Genomic DNA, 19,050 nt, shown 5'->3' with positions numbered 1-19,050 from the left:
CTTTTATACAAAGAAGGGGATATAATATAGATTAATATTAAGAATATAAAAATTAATTGATTAATAAAAAAAGATAATAATAAATAAATTAGGTTCTATAAAATTTTAAAGATTTATAAATATATTTGTTTATTCTAATTATTTATTATTTTCAAAATCTTTTTAATATTCTATAATTTATTATTCAAATTACTCTATAATTTAATTAAATTAGTTAATTAAATTATAATCAATAAAATAAAATCCTATTGTAATCAGAATTGAGTACTGGAAAGGAATAATGATATGAATAAAGAAATTGAATAATAGAAATTTAATAAATTGTTTAATTATTATAATAAAAATGGATTTTATTATTAAATTAAATAAAAATATTATTTATTATTATAATAATTAATTAAGAATTTCAAAAGTTAGAAGAAAACAATTATTATATTTCATTTAGCAAATCTAAATAAACCGGATTTTTTTATATAAATAAAATTCAAAAGATCTATTATTTTAGATAATTTTATAAGTCGGTTACCCTACTTTCGGGCCAACAGGGTTTTGGGCCACCCTTTTACACCAAAAATCACTTTTTAGGCCTATTAATATCTCTATCAATATATAATATAATTCAATGAAAATTTATATACATATAATTTAGATCGATTTAAGCTTATTCTGAAATTTTTGGATTTTTAGGATTTTTCTGTATTGAGAGCTAGAGCTTCAAAATATCGATTTTCAAATTTGTATGAGAATCACATACAAATTTAGAATTTTTATAAAACCTTTAATAACTTTTTAACAACAATTATTAAAAGAAAACTATATATATTTCTGAGATATTTGAGCTTGAATCTATATAAAAATTCAAAAAAAAATTCAAAAAAATTAACAGATATAGAGATATAGTATACGGTGAGTTTAGAGTAGTATAAATAATCCCTGTCATTTTGAGGGTACCCCTTTAAATATTTATTTATGAGAAATTTTTTATTTTTTCTGAATCTATTATATGAAATATATTATAAAGTGATAGTAAAATTTTACAATATATTTTTAGCAATTTTTATTCGAAAGTTATTAAAGATTTTATAAAAGTTTCAAATTTGTATGTGATTCTCATACAAATTTAAAAATCGATATTTTGAAGCTCTAAATCTCAATATAGAAAAATCCTAAAAATCTGAAAATTTCAGAATAAGCTTAAATCGATTCAAATTATATGTATATAAATTTTCATTAAATTCTATTCATAAATGAGAGAGTTAAAATTTCCATTTTTGGTGTAAAAAGTGGCCCAAAAGGGGGGTGGCCAGAAAGTGGGGTATCCGACTTATTAAATATAATTTCAAAATAAGGGTGGGGTAGATTGAAGAAAGATTATTAATTAATTATAGGTTTTAATAGAGTTTATTTTAATCCTATAACAAAAATCAAAGTTTTCTAATATTATTTCAAAAAAATTTAAATTCTTTTTAAAAGAAATTAGGTTTTTATTTAATCAAATCAATTATTTATTTAATTTAAATATAATAATAAGTTAATCTTATAAATTAGTTTTTTATTATAATTTTATTGAAAGCTAGTAAAGTTAATTAGATTATATTTTAGCTTGCTTAGAATAAGTAAGTTTTAAGGGGGGGGTATTATTATAGTATTAATTATATTGTTTTTATATTTCAGGTATAAATTATTAATATATTTTATTTCTTATAAGAGAGTCTTACCCTTCTATAGTTCTTTTATTCTTATGGTACAATATAAGTCTTTACTCGTACCTTAATAATACTTTTTTTAAAATATAATCGTTAATTTATTAATCGATTTTAATCTATTCTAAGAACATTTAGAATTATTCAAGAGCTTGTAATAGAGATATATAAAGCTTTTATATATCCCTAATATATAGGATTTAAAATATAGTTTATAACTAGAAGCTAATTGATTAAGAAAAAGTATAAATAGTCTATATACGAATATTAAAATATTTAAATTTAAGAATCTATAAATTAAAAGTAGAGAATTTATAAAATAAGATTGAAAGGGATTCTAGGATTTTATGCCCTAAGAGTTTTCTAATAGTATAATTTTTATATTGATAAGTTATAGTTAATAAAAGAAATAATTAATTAGAAAGTAAATTAAAGGAATTGAAGATTTAAAGATTTTAAAGAATTGAATAAATATTTCTGATTGGTTCGGAGGTTCGGGATTTGCGATAAGAGAGATAAGGAATTAAAAAGAGGAGGGGATTAGAAAGGGGGGGGATTAGAAACGAGGAGGGAGAGGGAGAGGGAGAGGGGGGATTAGAATAATTAGAACTATAGAATTATTGATTAGAATGATTAGAATAATTAGAATGATTAGAATAATTAGAATAATTAGAATAATTAGAAATAATTAGAATACTTAGAATAATTAGAATAATTAGAATAATTAGAATAATTAGAATAATTAGAATAATTAGATAATTAGAATGATTAGAATAATAGAATAATTAGAATAATTAGAATAATTAGAATAATCATTATTATTATTATTCGAAGTTCAGGGTTAAATATATCCTAATTAAGCCTATATACAGACCACCACTCCAAAAAGCTTATAATCTCTGAATAGCTTGAAAAGTTGTAAAATTCACATTTTAGTTAGGATTTTAAAGCTATATAGTATAAGTATAGGTATAGGTCCTAAATAGTATTAAATATAACTATAAAGAGCGCTAGCGAGGCCTGTTATATTTTTAGTCACGAAGGGCCGAGAAAAAGCTCGTTACAAAACAATTTATAACCTCTATGATATATATATATAAAAGTTATAAAAGTGAATTGTGAAGATTTTTATTTTTGATGGTTTGATATGTAATAAATGCCTTTCACCCTGGGCTGAGCTGAGTACCGTACCGTACATCCTCAGCTCCAACCAGCACTGACCCCTTTGTAAGCAAAATTCATAACCTCCATCTAAGTTCCGTGCCATCTCCATCTACCGTTTAACATCCGTTCAATATATTCCATACAACTTAGGACAAACCGCAATATCTTCCATCTATCCTAAAACTTTCTATTGATATTTTCTTTCGCACCCTTAAAATCCATATCCAAGCAAATCGATTCCTTCATCAACAAGTCATGGCGACCCCGACCAATTCTCCTCCCGACGCAACCATGAGGGATTCACAAGGACCCAAAATGCCGATTACAAAGCAGACGGAGCTAGAACAATACGCTGTGAGTTTGGAATTGCCCCTTGCAATTTATATACTTATAAAGTCCGATGGTAATAGTGCGACCATTGTAAACGTAGAAAGGTTAGTCTGATCAATTATTCCTCGTTCTTATGATATCAAAATCTGAACGTTGGTAGCTTAAATGCTCTAGAGAGAAACCGAAATGTGTGAATTGCCAGGCCTGGTCTGGTCCATGTACTTACTCCCGCCGTGGAAGAATCCCCAGACGACCTAGGACGAAGTAAGTCTAAGGTTACTAAGCCACCATGAAAGAGATCTAATGAGTGAAAAGCATTCTGCAAGACAGCGTCAACAATCTTTCAGAACGGAACTTAGATAGCTCACATGTTGTCGAGTCCATCGTTGATACCTCTTCTACTAATCATGAACCCACTTACTTGAACTTACCGAACTATGAGAGTGATAAAGATATTATAGCTGATTCAAATAGCTTCGTCAAATCACCAGACTGTGATGGGGAGCAAAACGAACATACCAACGATGATTCTTCCGCTCCTTCAATATTGAGTCAAGCAAAGAGTAGTATTACGACAGCTGAAATGAAGTCGAGTAATCTCGAGCCGGGTCTACAACGAGATGCTGAGAATGGATTATCATACCTCACCACAATATTTTCCGAAGGAAGTTTTGACGATCCTGACATTTATTCAAATGTCAAACATTTTAGAAGGCAGAGAGAAGTTTTCTTCATTCCAGATAAGGCTGAAGGGGATCGTATGATACAAAGTAAGATGATCTCAAGCTTCGCACTTCCAGAGAGAACTTATACTTAATCTGCTAGTCCTGACCATTAAACACCCTGTCTAGCCTACAAATTTTGTTACTAATTCTATTTTGAAGTCTTCATTGCAGGAATTGAACGAGGTAAACCGTTTTTTACCATGCCTCCACTTGACATAATTCCGAAGCTTGCGTTCGAGCCGAAGAGAGTATCCGAAAGAGCCTGGCTTTTGCTTTACAATGCATTTTTATCAACCACAATAGCTTTCATGGAACCATCAAACACTAGAATTAATCGAGGTCTTCAGTGGAATGTGTGGATTATTCTTCAAGATTCCTCATTCTTCCTCGAGCCATCAGAAATTGCTATACAAGCGATATTAATGGTATCATGCCATAGTCAAGATGTTGTTCCTCCAGGCTTATGTTGGACATTAATAAGCCATGCTTGTCGAATGGCTCAAAGTCTCAATCTCCACACTCCTTCCCCAAAATATCCAAAGAAGAGTAAAGAGAACGCCCAGCGGAATTGCCTTTTCTGGAATCTGTTCATGATTGATAAATCATTGTCGCTGGCTTATGGGAGGCCCCCATTTCTATTGAGTCAACTCTATGAGGGGATTGACCCCCCAGACCTCTCATTTCTCGCGACATTCAGACCTCATCGCCCTTCGACCGCAGCCATCGGAACCCCAGATCATCAACTCAGCGATGGCTTCGGTGCATTGTACTTTGGTCTAGCACGAGAACTTTTTGTATTACAGGGAAAGATTATAGATATCGCTCTTGTGGTTCACAATGGAGAGTTTGGGACAGAACAAATTTCGTCAGTGAAAGAGAGACTTGAAATTTGGAAGGTCAATCTGGATGATGTTCGTTCTATTTCATCTTTTATCATCGCATTTCAAAGCCAAACTTGATATAATCAGCGTGCTCAATAGCTCAGACTGTAGTCCAACAATCAAAAACTCTGAAATGTTCAAAATCTCTAATCTGGACATTCAGATAGGACTGCAGTCCAGCACGTTGGAGATGCCTCATACAATGATTTGAAAAAATATAAGATGTGCCCAGCTGACTTATAGCAAACAGAAAATGTCAGCATACAGTAACTTCCAAGGAGAAGACAGTGAAATTCAGTCAGTCCAAATGGGCATCAATTTTCTCACATTCCAATACCACCATTCGGTTGTCTACTTGACTCGAAGTTCCAAACATAATCACGAACTTTGTCTTTTTCACGCACGAATTGCCATAGAGATGTTGGAAAAACTCGTCTCGAGCTCCTTGGAAGTTTTCAATGGAATTGTATGGTATGTAGTTATCTCCTCGTTTCTGTCTCTTTTGTTCGAGTCCAGATTGCAGTCCAAAATTCAATTGTTCCTGTCTCCCAATCCGATGATTGAGTTGAACTACTGAGCTCCTTCAGAATACTGAATTGCTATCGAACTTTAAAGCTCTGCCAGCCAGGATCATTAGATATCATGCTCGTCTCTTTGTCTCTTTGAGTCTTTTTCTGATTTATCTTTCTAATATGCTTGTAGGCAACTTCTCTACTACCCATTCATGCCCTACTTTGTTCTTTTCTCCAATATAATTGCCGATCCGCATTCCCCGTCTTGTTTTGACGACCTTCAATCACTCAGAAAGGTGGTGTATTATTTTTTGAGAATGCACGTCCAGCACCGTAGTGCTCGGAAGCTTGAAAAAATCGCGGAAACCTTTACTAGGCTTGCGGAAAGTTTTGTTAGAGGAAGCATGAGTCGTAAGGCCTTGGAGGACAAGTCACCGGAAATAAATGTTGAACCGCCAAGTAGGAGTTCAGAATTGAATTCTCATATCACAGGCTGGACAGCGCCCCAGAGTCCACGCCAAACAGGATTATATCCTCCTGGAAATGATGTACAGAATGCAAACAATTCCAACAATATTGCTGCCTCAACAGGAATGGACCTCAGAGATCTGTCTGGCAACCTTACGGATCCCACCTTACTCAGCTTCCTATCCTATCCAATGGACACATCCGTGTTTAACAATGAGATGGCGGAAGACAACCCGTTACGTGATGTCAATTCATTCACTGAGCAAGGCCGAGCAGTAGCGGATCCATTACTTCATCAATTAGACTTTTTATCGACAGAACAATCTTTAGATGGAAATTTTGACTGGTTTTCGTGGGATAGTTATGCATGGAATGCCCCGGGAGATGGATTTTGATTCGACGTTGAACAAATTCAAGAATTGACAGCAAACAATCATCAATTGAGCTAGAAATACCCTCTAATCTCTTTCCATAGAACGCATCTAAGATCACATTCTCTGGTGTACAAACCATTCCTGTAATTGGAACTTCTCCTGAAGTATCAAGTCTAATCAGATCTATGGGGAGTCCTTGTAGTGATACCTTTATCAATAAACACAAGATAGATCCCATTTCTGTGTTAGACTCCACATCAAATTAGTCCCATTTTCTCCTTCGGCCATTTCATGTACCACTCCCATCTCCCGTCATCTCCCAGCTCTTCTCCGATTACCTCCACCAAATCTCTCCCCCAATTCTTCGCCCACCAGTTATGCCCTACCCCTCTATCCTGTCCTACTGCCCAGTAAGCAACCAGTATCAATGCAATAGGTTCCCTTTCTTTCATGCATCCAATGTATGCTGGTGGTGCCGCCCCAGGCCATGCTCTTCCAGGAAACTGTTCCGTCCTTCTTAAATTTCGCCGAACTTTTTGAGATACGTCGTGATACAGCACTCGAAGATATTGGTCGTTTAGCCTTGCAATTTCTTGACGCTCTAATTTCTTGAGGTACTCTTCGCCCTCTGCAGGAGTGCTTGTTGCGTCAGCTGTCACCACTTTGTTCCGAAGATGCACACTGAGTGGAGAATTCAGGCTTTTCATCCAACCCATTCGGTATATAGCCACGGTTCCATTGAACAAACTAAATATTATTGGTAGATAATCTAATAATCTTTCGCTAGGCTTATCCGGTCCGGCTTGCGCTACTGGAAATGCATATATGGAACTTATCAATAATCCCGAAAATCCCAAAGCAGCTTCACAGTTCGACGCTGTGACATTTTCCAACACTGGTCTAAATTCTGTCATGCCCGTGTTTTGAAATTTCAGCGCTCTGGCTATGTGGATTGAACGATTCTGAGGTTGAAGAACAGCCAGATGTAAAGAGGCGAAAGAGAGCATTCCGTTGTATACGTATTCATGAGTTGAAGCGCTTCGTTGCACGGCACCTTCCCATTTATTATGATCTGGACTAATGAATGCTGATGTCGCGGGCTTAGCAGTAACATTAATATAGTGATAGAGAAGGGAATCTGCTTCTTTGTATCGGCCAAATGGAAGTGGTGCTTGGATGCCATAACATGGATCCTGACTCTGAGGTGGTTCACGTTGAGATGAAGGTCTTATGAACGCTGTTTTGTGCCTTTGGGTTTTCGATTTCGGCGGTGGCCGCAGTTCGAAACTATGCTGACCAGGTGCTTGAGTGATCAATGAATTATACTTGCATTCTCTCTTGTATGCTATACATCTAGAACAAGCAGGCTGACGCTCATCACACTAATTTTATGATTAGCATGAGCCCCCTCAAAAGGCCATGGGCTATGACAAAGCCCACAGCCTTCCAACATGCAACATGCAAGAATAATTTACCTTAACTCTCCGGAGTTTGCATTGAGTACAACCATGGTGTGATTTGATATGCGATCTTCTCGATGGCATCTTGAGTCTATCGTTGTGTGTCGTTGAATTATGAATAGGTCCAGAGGAAACAATGATCTGTAGAATACCTCAAGATAATTAACTAATTATATGGGGTTTCAGTCGAATATCGTCGTTGGGAATAACGTATCATTTCAAACTCCCTTGATCCTCAGGTACAAGACCCTTCCTTGGAAGGATATTCGAAATCATTTGTGCCTGGCTATATTTGGATCATGATAGGTGATAAGAGTTAGAGCGGCGCATGAGAAGCATTGACCAAAATTTCCCAACTCAGTAAGGTCAAGGCGAGCAATGATCTTAATACTCTACAAACAACCGCGATCCTTTTACTCCATCCTCCGGTTCCCCCGAAACCTTCGCGAAATCCTTTTCGGCATGATTATATGGTTGCAGTAAACATTATTCCTCGAATGTAATACAGATATCAAACGTCTAAAATGAAGCTTTGGAGGTTGATTTTGGTTTGAAGTTATTTTTGCTTCTGTCAAGTCAATGTAACATTCCTTCTTGGCTGCTGCGCCTTTCCAAATCGCCGGGCTCGCTATTTTCTCGACGAGAGTCGGCACTTTATTGTTTCATATATCTATTGACAGAATCCTTTGGCATCCTATATGCAAATACACCTATATTTTTCCAAGAGGACTCACCGCATGTGTTATTTGGGTTTGATCTACATCAAGCAGGGGGTTGGACCAAGTTACAACCATGACAAGCCGAGAAGCTACGAAAAAAAGATGATGAGATGACAATTCTATAGGATCACAGAGGTCATGGAACATCCCGCTACCCCGCGTGGTTCCCTTGTAACAAATCTGGCGTCTTTTGCTCCCTGCTGAGGGTGAAATCATGTTGACTAGGGTATTTGGTGACTTGCAAGTGACAAGTTACCTAGAAGTAACAGCAGATCCATGCTGAACTCATGGTGAATGATCTCGTGAGGATCTTGGAAGACCGAAAGGCCGAGATGGATCTACACTAGTGTAAGTCCTCCATCATGCGATGTTTGAACATACTTGGTCGTTCTATATGAGTTTGGATTTTGCCCACTGCAAGAACTTTAGAGGCAATCACTGTTTCCTTATCCTGAAACCCTGGAGGATTTGCATTGCGTCTGACTTGAAATGGCTTTCCGCATATGCAGTCGTGGAAAGTATGCAATTCTTTCATGTAAGTTCCCCAAATACCACCCACATTGTTGATCAAAGCTATGCTTACTGCCAAGCAAGTCGTGTCGAGTTTCCCTTTACATAACCTTATTCTCATGTGCCGCAATGCCCCAGGAAATGCATTAGAATAAATAAGCATAATATAAGCACCCCCTAGCATCAACCCTCAATTGCATAATTCAATGCCTGAGCCTGGTCTCAATTTCACCGAATGTTTTCTAGGGATTTGCTGCGTATTCCCACGTTATCGAACAGTCAACGTATTATTGCCCGGCCTCAAACCGTTTTCAGATGATATCCATCTATCTAGATCATCGCAACGGCCATATGAAACAACAGAGCAATTGAAATATGCTCGATATTCCGAGTTAGGGTCTGACTGAGTTATTTTCAGTATACTAGCGTAGCTACCCTTGGTATAAACTGGAAAAGACGACAACTCAATTTGGGGATGCGAAATAAAATCCACAGGTGATAAAGAAAAATTGCAACAACCTACCCAAAGCAGCGATGAGCACTATATTCTTCGGTAGTCTAAAAGTTTGAAATGCCACTGGGGCATATTTACCTTGCTTTCTACACTCTGCCGTGAATGAAAAGGACGTTGAGTACAGGTTTCGAGATTGAAACCCTGAATCTGATCCGCTTCATCTCAAAATCCGCAACCCGATGTGTTGCTCCTCCGAAAACAATCAGAGCGAGCAATGGGTTACTGCTTGTGACGATTCAAATTAGTGCAGCCTGTATCGAAGTCGAATGGAAGAAAGAGTTTGACCCGCAAGGAATCTTATAGCATCAACTTGCATTGATCAAATCTAGACTCGCCCAGTTCGCGTCACACTGTTTCTTATTCGTCCCACCACCACATTCTGTTTTGCGAAGCACGCTTACATTTTCGACATTCTTCTCAGTGTCTGAAAACTTTGAGTCACCAGAAAATCTGATCTCCTCCGCTTGTCCTCCGCACCAACGCTCTACCTTCGACCTGTAAGCCGCTGCTTTTACAGCTCCTCCTTCCTACTCTCTTTAACTTTTGTGACCTTTCCCATATCCCTCAAACCTCTCTTGACAACACTCGTCAACATTTCGAAAACCACCTGCGCACCACTGAGTGCCGTTTCTTCCCCAGTCCCATCATAGCTTGGACTAACCTCCACGACATCCTAGAAATCCAAGGATTAGTATTCTTGATTAACAAAAATGCTAGAATTGGAAAAGGCGTAGTTCAAAGTTTGAATACAATTTCGATGGTGGGTGACAGGGCGTGCAACAGTACTGAAAGGAACGCTGTTTGCGAGTCGCCAATACTTGAAATCAACTCATGACCTCAATTGAATAAAGAATCAAACGTTGTCTTATTGTAGGCGTGTGGTACCCAACTGGATAGCTTCCTTGGGAGCACGAAATGACAATTGAAAAACTTAACAACACTCACCGCGCCCACAATATTCAATCCCTCTATTCCCCTTAGTATTCTAATCAACTCCCTCATCGTCCACCCACCAGGTTCAGGCGTGCCTGTTCCTGGTGCTACACCGGGATCCAAAACGTCAATGTCAATACTAAGATAAACCGGAACTTCCGTTCCAATTCTCTCCATAATCTTCTTTACCACGCCTTGAGGTCTAAGATCATCAATATCATCCGCGGAGATTCTCAAAAAGCCTTGTCTATCATCATCCTCATAATCCGCGAAATCATCACCACTTAATCGTGTTCTTAACCCTGCATGTACACTACTACCGTTCATGATTAATCCTTCATTTGAAGCGAGCCAGAACATGCTCCCATGGTTGAATTGCGCTTGCATACTCGCCCATGGATCTGGGTATTTGGCTGGATGCCATGTATCGAGATGAGCATCGAAGTGGAGGACGGCGATTGGCTGATTGTAGACCATACGGAGAGCCCGAAGTGCTGCTAGTGCTAGACTATGGTCACCTCCCAGAGAAATGATTTTTGGGCGGGTGAGTGATGAAGAGAGGGGCTTCCGGTTGAGTAGTTCGGTGTAAGCTGCCGTCATTTGTTCTAATGCCACGGCATTATCCAAGGGAGTCACGGGGATGTCTCCGCAATCAAGAATGCGAGCAAACGATGTGTAGGGGTTTATTCCAGCTCTCGTATTGACTGGTAGAAAAGTCAACTCTTTAGTTTTCGAAACAGTATATTCTGCATTCATTGCTACTTCGTTCGTGGGGTAACGGATCAACAGCACAGTAACTTACATCCTCTAAAGCTAGTTTGTCTAGCACTAGCGGCTCGAATAGCTTTGGGTCCAAATCTGGCCCCCGGCCGATAGCTGACTGCCGTGTCAAATGGAACACCCAGGATCCCTATATCGAAAAGTTCCTCGGGAGTAGTGAGGCATTTCTTGTATTCAAGATGGGCAAATGTCGATATTCCTGAGAAAGACCACTGTTTGCAGAGTTTCATCAATAAGTATGCGATGATTTCCCGATTTGAATAATAATGACTAGATGTGGATTGGATAGAAAAATATGAATGCGGGAAAATTGCACCTCCTATTCATCCTCTCAGTCCATCGCTATAACCACATGCATCGGACAGAAGACTGTGCACAGGATAGGGAAAGTCCGGATCCTACTTTATATGCCACTGAGCAGGTAATCTTTCATAAGAGTCTTATCATCAAGTCATCAATCCACAAGACAAGAATATAACCCCATCACTGCCACAATTCCTCGAGCATTCACCACCAAACTCTCAAAATCATGTCTCTCTTCCGCACCAACATGCTTTTAACAAAACTTTGGAACAACAAAAATGACTGACCTCAAACCCCCAAAGTCTCTCCAATTCTTGCTTTTCTTCCTTACTCACACTTCCATCGACCTTTCCAAGTCTCAATTTCTCTACATTCAAATGTTGCTGTGGCATTTCATCATGCTGGTGCCCCACCACAAAAGTTGGTAGAAAACCCCCACATGCTGCCAATAACGACAGCGACTTGAAGACGGAGAGCTTCATTTGTTGTTTGTCCTTTCCAAGATTTTGGTGTTCGTATGTCCAAAGGGCTGAAGAAGGAAGATGGGGAACAAAAGAGATCGATGGTGGGGAGCCGCTGGATGTTGTCTTGATATAGGAACAAAAATGATCATCTCTGCAAGAACTTGTGTTCCATTATAGATAGCACGCCCTTTCAATTGTCAACTGTTTTGCTGATGGGTGATTTTGATAAGCTCTATTATCACGTATGGGTATCTTTGCCATTGATTAGAATCCGTTACATAACCTTATAATTGATAAGTTTTACAATGGGAGTGTTCCCCGCGATGAGCCAGCTAGCGGTTCGGCTCGGTACTTCGAACGGTCTGTCTAAGTTTGTCTGTCCACTTGTCCACTAATATCGGAACCTCGAGCCTATCACCATTGTCCCTTATCTTCAAGCTCCGAGTCGAGACTTTTTGTTCGCGCGATGAAGCTCCAATTTATTGATTTACATTACAAACCGTTACACATGTAAACTCAGAGCCATGCTCTGCTATGTATGTTATGATTGTGAGATGAAAGGTGTCGGCAAAATACAGAGTCAACTCAAATCAGCTCACGTTACCGGAAATAAAACGGTGGTGAATATCATTCGATTCCATGAATTGAGTTCAGCTCATCCGAAGTACCTGTACGGAGTAGACATAACGCCATGTCTTATGTGAATCGAGCTCGACCTCGAGATATCATAAATTCCCCCCTTCTTGGCGCACGACGCCACGACGCTCCCTGCCGCTGTGTTCTTTCACAGGCTTAAGGATGTCGAACCCGACACAAGCTAACAATTAGATATTTTTAGCTCACAATAAGATGGATCAAGGTATCAAAATTCTGTATATTGCACTCCTGCCCCCTTACGCTTTACCTACAAAACACCCCAGCCCACACGCCATATAGAAAAAAGAGGTAATCAAAGCAGACTTTCTGGGAATCGATTCTTCGGATCAAAGTAACAAGAGAGGACTGTAAAAAGAAAATAAAAAGCTTTCGCACGTCCACCCGTTTCTCTGCTTCCCCCCGTTCCCACAAACCTCAAAATCCCTCCCCAGGAAATCGACTGAGAAAATCAATACTCCAAATTCTGTCCAGAACATATAATCTCCCTCGATGTGGAAATGTTGTATCATCCCTTGAGTCTATTCGCTTCTCTTTCCCTAGAGATTTCCTAGCCGTTTCAAGATGATGCATCATTACCCCCGTTTCTGAATTGAAGATGCAAGAAGATGTCGATTCTTGACTAGTCCGGTGATGTGTGAATATGTAACGTAACTTTCGATTCCCTCCACGGTAATAAAACACCAGGATGTTCCGAACTTATGTAATGGCTCGAAGAGGATATGGACAATGAGATATGAAAGAATAATTGGGAGAGGTGGCGGTGAAGAGCGGTACGAAAGAAGGTGAGGTAGAAAGTTAATTGTTTGGTCTATGTAAAACAACTGAATTAAAGAATTAAACATTTATGTTGTTTCTTCTTTGGCGCAGGAGGTTCTAATGCCGCAACAATTGCCTACTCATAATTAGCATTTTCCCTCTTCTCATGAATACCTCGGTAGAAGGTGTGCCGCATCCCAGAATCAAGAGATACATACTTCATCGAAAACATCCTTCAGTTTGTATTGAGTCAGAGCACTGCACTCGACGTACTTGACAGCCCCCAAGTCCTTAGCCATCCTCTCACCATCACTCTTTTCGACCGGCTTCATCTTTTGTTTTGTAAGCTTTTCCTTGACACTGGGATCGTCTCTTAAATCGGTTTGTGTACCAACGATTAAACAAGGTACGCCGGGGCAATGATGGTGAACTTCTGGGAACCATTTCTCTCGTACGTTCTCGAATGATGCGGGCGAGGTTACCGAAAAGCAAACGAGGAAGACATCGGTTTGTGGATACGAAAGGGGTCGAAGTCTGTCATAATCTTCTTGTCCGGCAGTATCAAATAGGCCGAGTGTATATGGTTCATCACCGATCCTAATAAATTCATGATCAGAACAATATCCTGTCGTTGTATATGTATTGAAGAGATGGCAGAAATGAAATTGAGAAATGACGGTGTAAATCAAACTCACATAACTGTGACGGCATAGTTATCGAAGACTGTAGGAACGTATTCGGAAGGGAATTTATTCGTAGTGTAGGATATAAGTAAACAAGTCTTTCCGACAGCACCGTCACCGACGACGACACATCTACAGATCGATATTGTGTGTTAGCTATGATTGAAGTCATTGAAATAAGGTAATTCTCCGAGATCATTATTCAATCCATGCCACAACAGCGGCTTCATCATGATCATCAACCCCCCAATGAAGCTACGTAATTGTCCAAGAGAAAGACAACGGAGAGGAATAAGGAATTATGAAGGAGATACGAACTTTATCGTTGCGACAACCATTGTTCCGTTCTGCCTGGAGACAACAATAACCCGTTCTTGAATATCTGGGGGAAAATCGTTCTTTCAAATCCACTTTCTTCAGTGATCAATTCAATAAGTGTCAGAAGATGTTCGATGGTTGTATCGAGATGCGCTCGGTCTGTAGGAATTGATTGTATGCAAAATGACGTTCGATAAGAGTGGTGGTGATATTTGATTGAGAGAGGATGATTGAATGTGATGTGTGCGAAATGAAAGATTTGAAAGATTGAATTAAATTGAATTGACTGAAAGTAGGGGTTGAGGTTGAATGAAATGCACGAGAACGAGTTGAATGAGATTGATCCAGGAAAGTAATAATGCATGCAATATGAGCAAACGATTTCCAATCTTTTTGATTATTCTGGAGGTCTGAATTATCAGGCAGAAAATTGACGAGACAAGACAAGACAAACTCGAGCGAGACAAGACAACAATGAGATGGGTGTGGGATGAGGATGGGATGGGATGGGATGGAAATGGGATGAGGCAGAGGAAGAGGAAGAGGATGAGGATGAGGATAATAATTGAAGTCCTTGTATCTTCTCCCCTTTCTTAGTAGGTAGGGACTCTTATTAGGTATTATTGTTATTGTTTTTGTTGTTGTTGTTATTATTACTATCATTATTGTCATTATCTACTATAGTTGTTGTATGGTTCGCGTATTTTAAAATTTTCTAATGAATGGCTTGATACTTCCCATAGGCAGATGGATTGAATGGTTTCGGCGATGCAAGTAGGGTATTTTGGTGGTTCGGAGGTTCGTGCTCCTGTTTGATTCACTACTTTGCCTGTATTCGAGAGTACGGAGTAGGTGCCGGTAGGTAGATGAAGGTAACGCTGTGTGGGTGTAGTTGTATTGTCCTGGCTTGATTCTTGTAACTGTCGAGACTGTGTAATATAATTGGTTTTCACACTTGACGGGCGACGGGGAAGTCGGAGCGTTGGAGAGGCAGCGACGGAATAAAAATTGGGTTTATCAACATCAAGGTTATTTTCGCAATGACTTTTTAACACGGTGAGTTAAAGGGATGGATGAATAAATGGGTATCTAGCTAGGGATGGTAGGTATCGGTGTGCTTTTTCCCTCTTGAATGCTGCCCTTGATTCTTGATCTTTGCTCTAGTTGCTGTTCCTGTTCCTGCTGCCGTCTCTTTTCCTTTCTCATCCAATTGGAAGAAAAGAAATGGGGAAAAAGTATCAAGCAATTTGATGCCATGAAATCTCCAAACTCCCCCCATGCAAACGGAAATTATTGACGACCTGCCGAAAATCAAACTTTAGCAGTTTGCTACTCCCCCAGCATTCAGCACATTATTACAATGGACCAGGTACTCAGCGCTTGTCAGGACTCAGGTAGGGCAAAACAAGCAAGGTGGATAAAGGAGGGAGGGAAAGAAAGGAAGGGCAAGCCTAGATTGAGGCAGACCATGCTGGCAAGGCAGGTAAGGGTCCGAAGCAGATAGATAGGGCGGGATGTCAGAGCGAAATATTGACTATCTACATATCAATGCGACAGAACCATGGATTGATTACCACCAATGCCCTTACACCTGCAACTAAGTTACAACCGTGTTAGGTTGATGATGAGTAGGTACCTAGGTAATAAGCCGTGGTGGAATAGGTAGTGAGCAAAAATAGATGGCATTCAACGTCTCGCGCTCTCTTTTCTAGTTTTCAATGCGCAGAGGGAAGAGGAAAATGTTTGATAGCAGCTAACAGCCTTATCAAAAACAAATTTCAACTCCAACGTTTCGCTTTAAATGCTCTCCTTTTCTAACAGGAGCGAAGCGAGACAGCCTCCACGGCAGTGGCCCAGCGGAGCGTTGTCAATCTCGAAAAAAGGCTTGATTGTGTATGGATTGAATGTGGTGAAGTTTAATTGTGGTGATAGATACTAGGTAGTGATGGAAGATTTTCAAACGTTCAACCAAGAAGATTATTCGTTCCTAGATAGTCGGAATTAAATAATATCATCATTCATGGCCAATCATCACCAATCATCATTTTCGGTGTCATGTTTCATAAAACACAACACAACACAGCACAACACATCATCAATATCTTCATTTCTTCCCCTTTTGACTTACTTTGCATTCCTGCCTCAGTACCCAGTAGGGACTCGAGTAGATAATTAATCAACCGGATTTCCTTATTAAGCAGTCTCCAATTAATTGCCTAGACGGGACTCTCCACCTTCCACGAGTTTTCCTCTCTTCTTCCATGATCCTTGATTAAATCCTTGACGAAATCCTAGTCGCTGGCTCGCTGGTGCTCCACTATGCAATTGAATTGTACAGACACGTGATAAAGTCCCTAGCAATTATTACCTTGTGAGCTTGTCTCCTTGTCTTGTACTGGTGGTCTTACATACTTCGTACAATACAGACTACTCCTCCGTACTAGCTAGGTAGCTAGCTATCATTCCCAAACTCCCTCGAGAATCATGTCATAACATTAAATTACAACAAACGACGCAACGCACAACGCACAGCACACGAATCACTGCGATATCTTAATCTTATCTTTGTCCCTTTCAGTGAAGCCACCACGCTCGGATTTCACCATGTCTATCTCTATCTCTACCGTTCAAGAACTTACCCTGGAAATTGATCATCTGTTGGAACAATACCTTCAACTTTTGGATCAATACAGTGCTCTAAGATCTAGGCTTTCCACATTGTCATCATCTGTCAGTTATAAATCTCTTCTTGCAAGTTTACATCGTTCAGTACATTCACCATACCTACCCCTTAATGATTGAACCCCTCACTCCTCTCACCCCTCATTTATCATTGGCACAGCCCCGTATCCTCTCTTCATTCCTAGGCGATGATCAGGAAATCTCGTTAACTAGGTACTCATACTAATACGAATGACAACAGATGTACATCAATCTATCCCGAGCCAATTTCACGCCGCAAAATGGAATCCGTTACGATACCTCTTTCTATGATGATCGTATTCAAACACAGAGGTTATGCAATGTAACGATCCCCGAAAACGCCTCGAATACACAATCGACAAAATTTACCCCTCCTCTCTTCGCCATCAACGAAACATCTACTTCGGAATCGGAATCGGACCTTTTAAACAAAGACACAAACGGCAATGGTGACACGAAAACTGCTCTCAAGAAGGATCCGTTAAGGATGTTTGGGCTTTTCACCCCTCAGGCTTTGAAGGATACAAAGGAAGATAGTATCAAGCTGATGGATGTCATTCCGAAATTGATCAATACCGAGAAAGCCATGGAAGATCTCGAAATTCGCATACGAAGAGCTAGGAAGTACAGAGGGAAGGCAGAAATGGAGGAACAAAAAGATCTACCAGCTGAGGCAAATCGCAAGTCCATCAATCCCATTTGAAATACAGTATGACAGTACAGTCCGACATCACCTACTCGGCGATCAGATAATACTGTACGTTTGTGGGACGGTAAAAGATGATGCGCAGTATACATATCCATTTCCATGCGCATTTGTTTGCAGGCAACGAATATGGAAATAACGGGACAAGTATAGATGCGAGAACCTGCTAGAAAATGGAGACGAAATATGCTGTGGTTGTGCTCGGGATGACATGCAGATTTTGTTGCAGTTGGCTTGGAAGACGGGATGAGAATTTAACTTCCTCTCATGAGCTGGTCGTACTCCATGATGGCCAGCCAATTGCGAATTATGAGTTCTCAGGGTTTCTTCGATTGTTCTTGATATTTGAGCAACTTTTCAATACTTTGCAAGCATTCAAGTTCTCTAATTGAAGATGGAAATGCCCTCGCCTCGCCTCTCCTCACCCACACCCACACCCACACCCACACCCACACCATGTCTGTCATCCAAAAATAAGTCATTATGCTAGCTACACGTAGTACAACATCTGCCAAGCCACGTGGTCATTCTGACAACTTGCCTTTTCGAGGCTGTCCGCACGTATATCTATGCCGTGATGTCTCTTTTAAGACACGATTCCATCTGCCTCCGTGCCGTTTTCGTTTGACATCCATTCCTTAATTGGAAAGCTGGCTGGGGAATTGAAGCGATATTACTGGGTGAGATTCCGGTATAGCTGGTGTAGCTGGTGTAGCTGGTGTAGCGTAGCTGTGGTAGATAGAGGCTTCTCGGCTAGCTGAAGGATTGGAGTGGGGGCCGGAAATATATGGACGTATGTACAGATAGATGTGCAGGTGGCATTACCGGATCAATGATGGGATGGATGTATTAGCGTACAGAAACCATCCAGTCCATTGGTAGTGACGGGGAATTTGTTTCGTTCTCGCATGGGATGCTCGAAAGTCAGGCCGGTCTACGTACATTTGTACAACCTTTTTGTCTGGCAGGTCTAAGAATGTAAGTCGAGGGAATGATGCTGGCTCTCCAAGGTCCGTTCATAATTATGTGATGACTAAATTTTCGTCGTGACTTGTGCATTTGAATATCTACCCTCGTTCTGCCATTCCCATTCCAATATTTGGCACTGTCAGGTTATCAGTTTCAAAGAGATGACTTCAGGTTCAAAGGGGAAGTAGTTCATAGATTTTAGGCTATTTATATTTTCGAGTTATCGTATAACTTCGTTTCTGTTCTCGATGTCTGATTTTGTCGAAATTTTGATGATTGGTGGCTCAAGGGGTAACGAGTAGGCTGCCACCCCTTGTCCCCCTTCTTTGGTGGGACACATAACTGCTATTGCAAGTCTCTTCCTCAGATTCGAGTCCTAGTTTATAGCGTCTTTCTAGTTTTTTTGATTTCCATCTTG

At 39.7% G+C, this 19,050-nt stretch overlaps 5 protein-coding genes across 5 annotated transcripts; 2 read left to right on the top strand and 3 right to left on the bottom strand.

The window, feature by feature from the left end:
• Positions 1 to 3,122: 3,122 nt before the first annotated feature.
• On the top strand, positions 3,123 to 6,178 carry EAE98_010818 (uncharacterized protein; the record flags this gene model as incomplete). The annotated part of the gene is made up of 7 exons (XM_038958440.1): positions 3,123 to 3,221; positions 3,278 to 3,301; positions 3,358 to 3,461; positions 3,513 to 3,967; positions 4,082 to 4,833; positions 5,054 to 5,274; positions 5,506 to 6,178. 7 exons carry the CDS (start codon positions 3,123 to 3,125, stop codon positions 6,176 to 6,178), a joined length of 2,328 nt encoding a protein of 775 aa, XP_038805265.1.
• A 236-nt stretch (positions 6,179 to 6,414) lies between these two features.
• EAE98_010817 (uncharacterized protein) lies at positions 6,415 to 7,701 on the bottom strand (the record flags this gene model as incomplete). Its single annotated transcript, XM_038958439.1, has 2 exons — positions 6,415 to 7,539; positions 7,633 to 7,701. 2 exons carry the CDS (start codon positions 7,699 to 7,701, stop codon positions 6,415 to 6,417), a joined length of 1,194 nt encoding a protein of 397 aa, XP_038805264.1.
• Positions 7,702 to 9,871: 2,170 nt separating this feature from the next.
• EAE98_010816 (uncharacterized protein) lies at positions 9,872 to 11,858 on the bottom strand (the record flags this gene model as incomplete). The annotated part of the gene is made up of 4 exons (XM_038958438.1): positions 9,872 to 10,033; positions 10,306 to 10,997; positions 11,096 to 11,285; positions 11,664 to 11,858. The coding sequence occupies 4 exons, from the start codon at positions 11,856 to 11,858 to the stop codon at positions 9,872 to 9,874; spliced, it is 1,239 nt and encodes a 412-aa protein (XP_038805263.1).
• Positions 11,859 to 13,323: 1,465 nt separating this feature from the next.
• Positions 13,324 to 14,274, bottom strand: EAE98_010815 (uncharacterized protein; the record flags this gene model as incomplete). The annotated part of the gene is made up of 4 exons (XM_038958437.1): positions 13,324 to 13,389; positions 13,472 to 13,850; positions 13,949 to 14,068; positions 14,255 to 14,274. The coding sequence occupies 4 exons, from the start codon at positions 14,272 to 14,274 to the stop codon at positions 13,324 to 13,326; spliced, it is 585 nt and encodes a 194-aa protein (XP_038805262.1).
• Positions 14,275 to 16,858: 2,584 nt separating this feature from the next.
• Positions 16,859 to 17,660, top strand: EAE98_010814 (uncharacterized protein; the record flags this gene model as incomplete). The annotated part of the gene is made up of 2 exons (XM_038958436.1): positions 16,859 to 16,984; positions 17,178 to 17,660. 2 exons carry the CDS (start codon positions 16,859 to 16,861, stop codon positions 17,658 to 17,660), a joined length of 609 nt encoding a protein of 202 aa, XP_038805261.1.
• Between the last annotated feature and the right edge of the window lie 1,390 nt (positions 17,661 to 19,050).

This window comes from Botrytis deweyae, assembly GCF_014898535.1.
Source record: "Botrytis deweyae strain B1 chromosome Unknown BDEW_040, whole genome shotgun sequence".
NCBI lineage: Eukaryota > Fungi > Ascomycota > Leotiomycetes > Helotiales > Sclerotiniaceae > Botrytis > Botrytis deweyae.
Note: the sequence above shows the minus strand (reverse complement) of the source record. Positions and strands in the feature narration are given on the sequence as shown.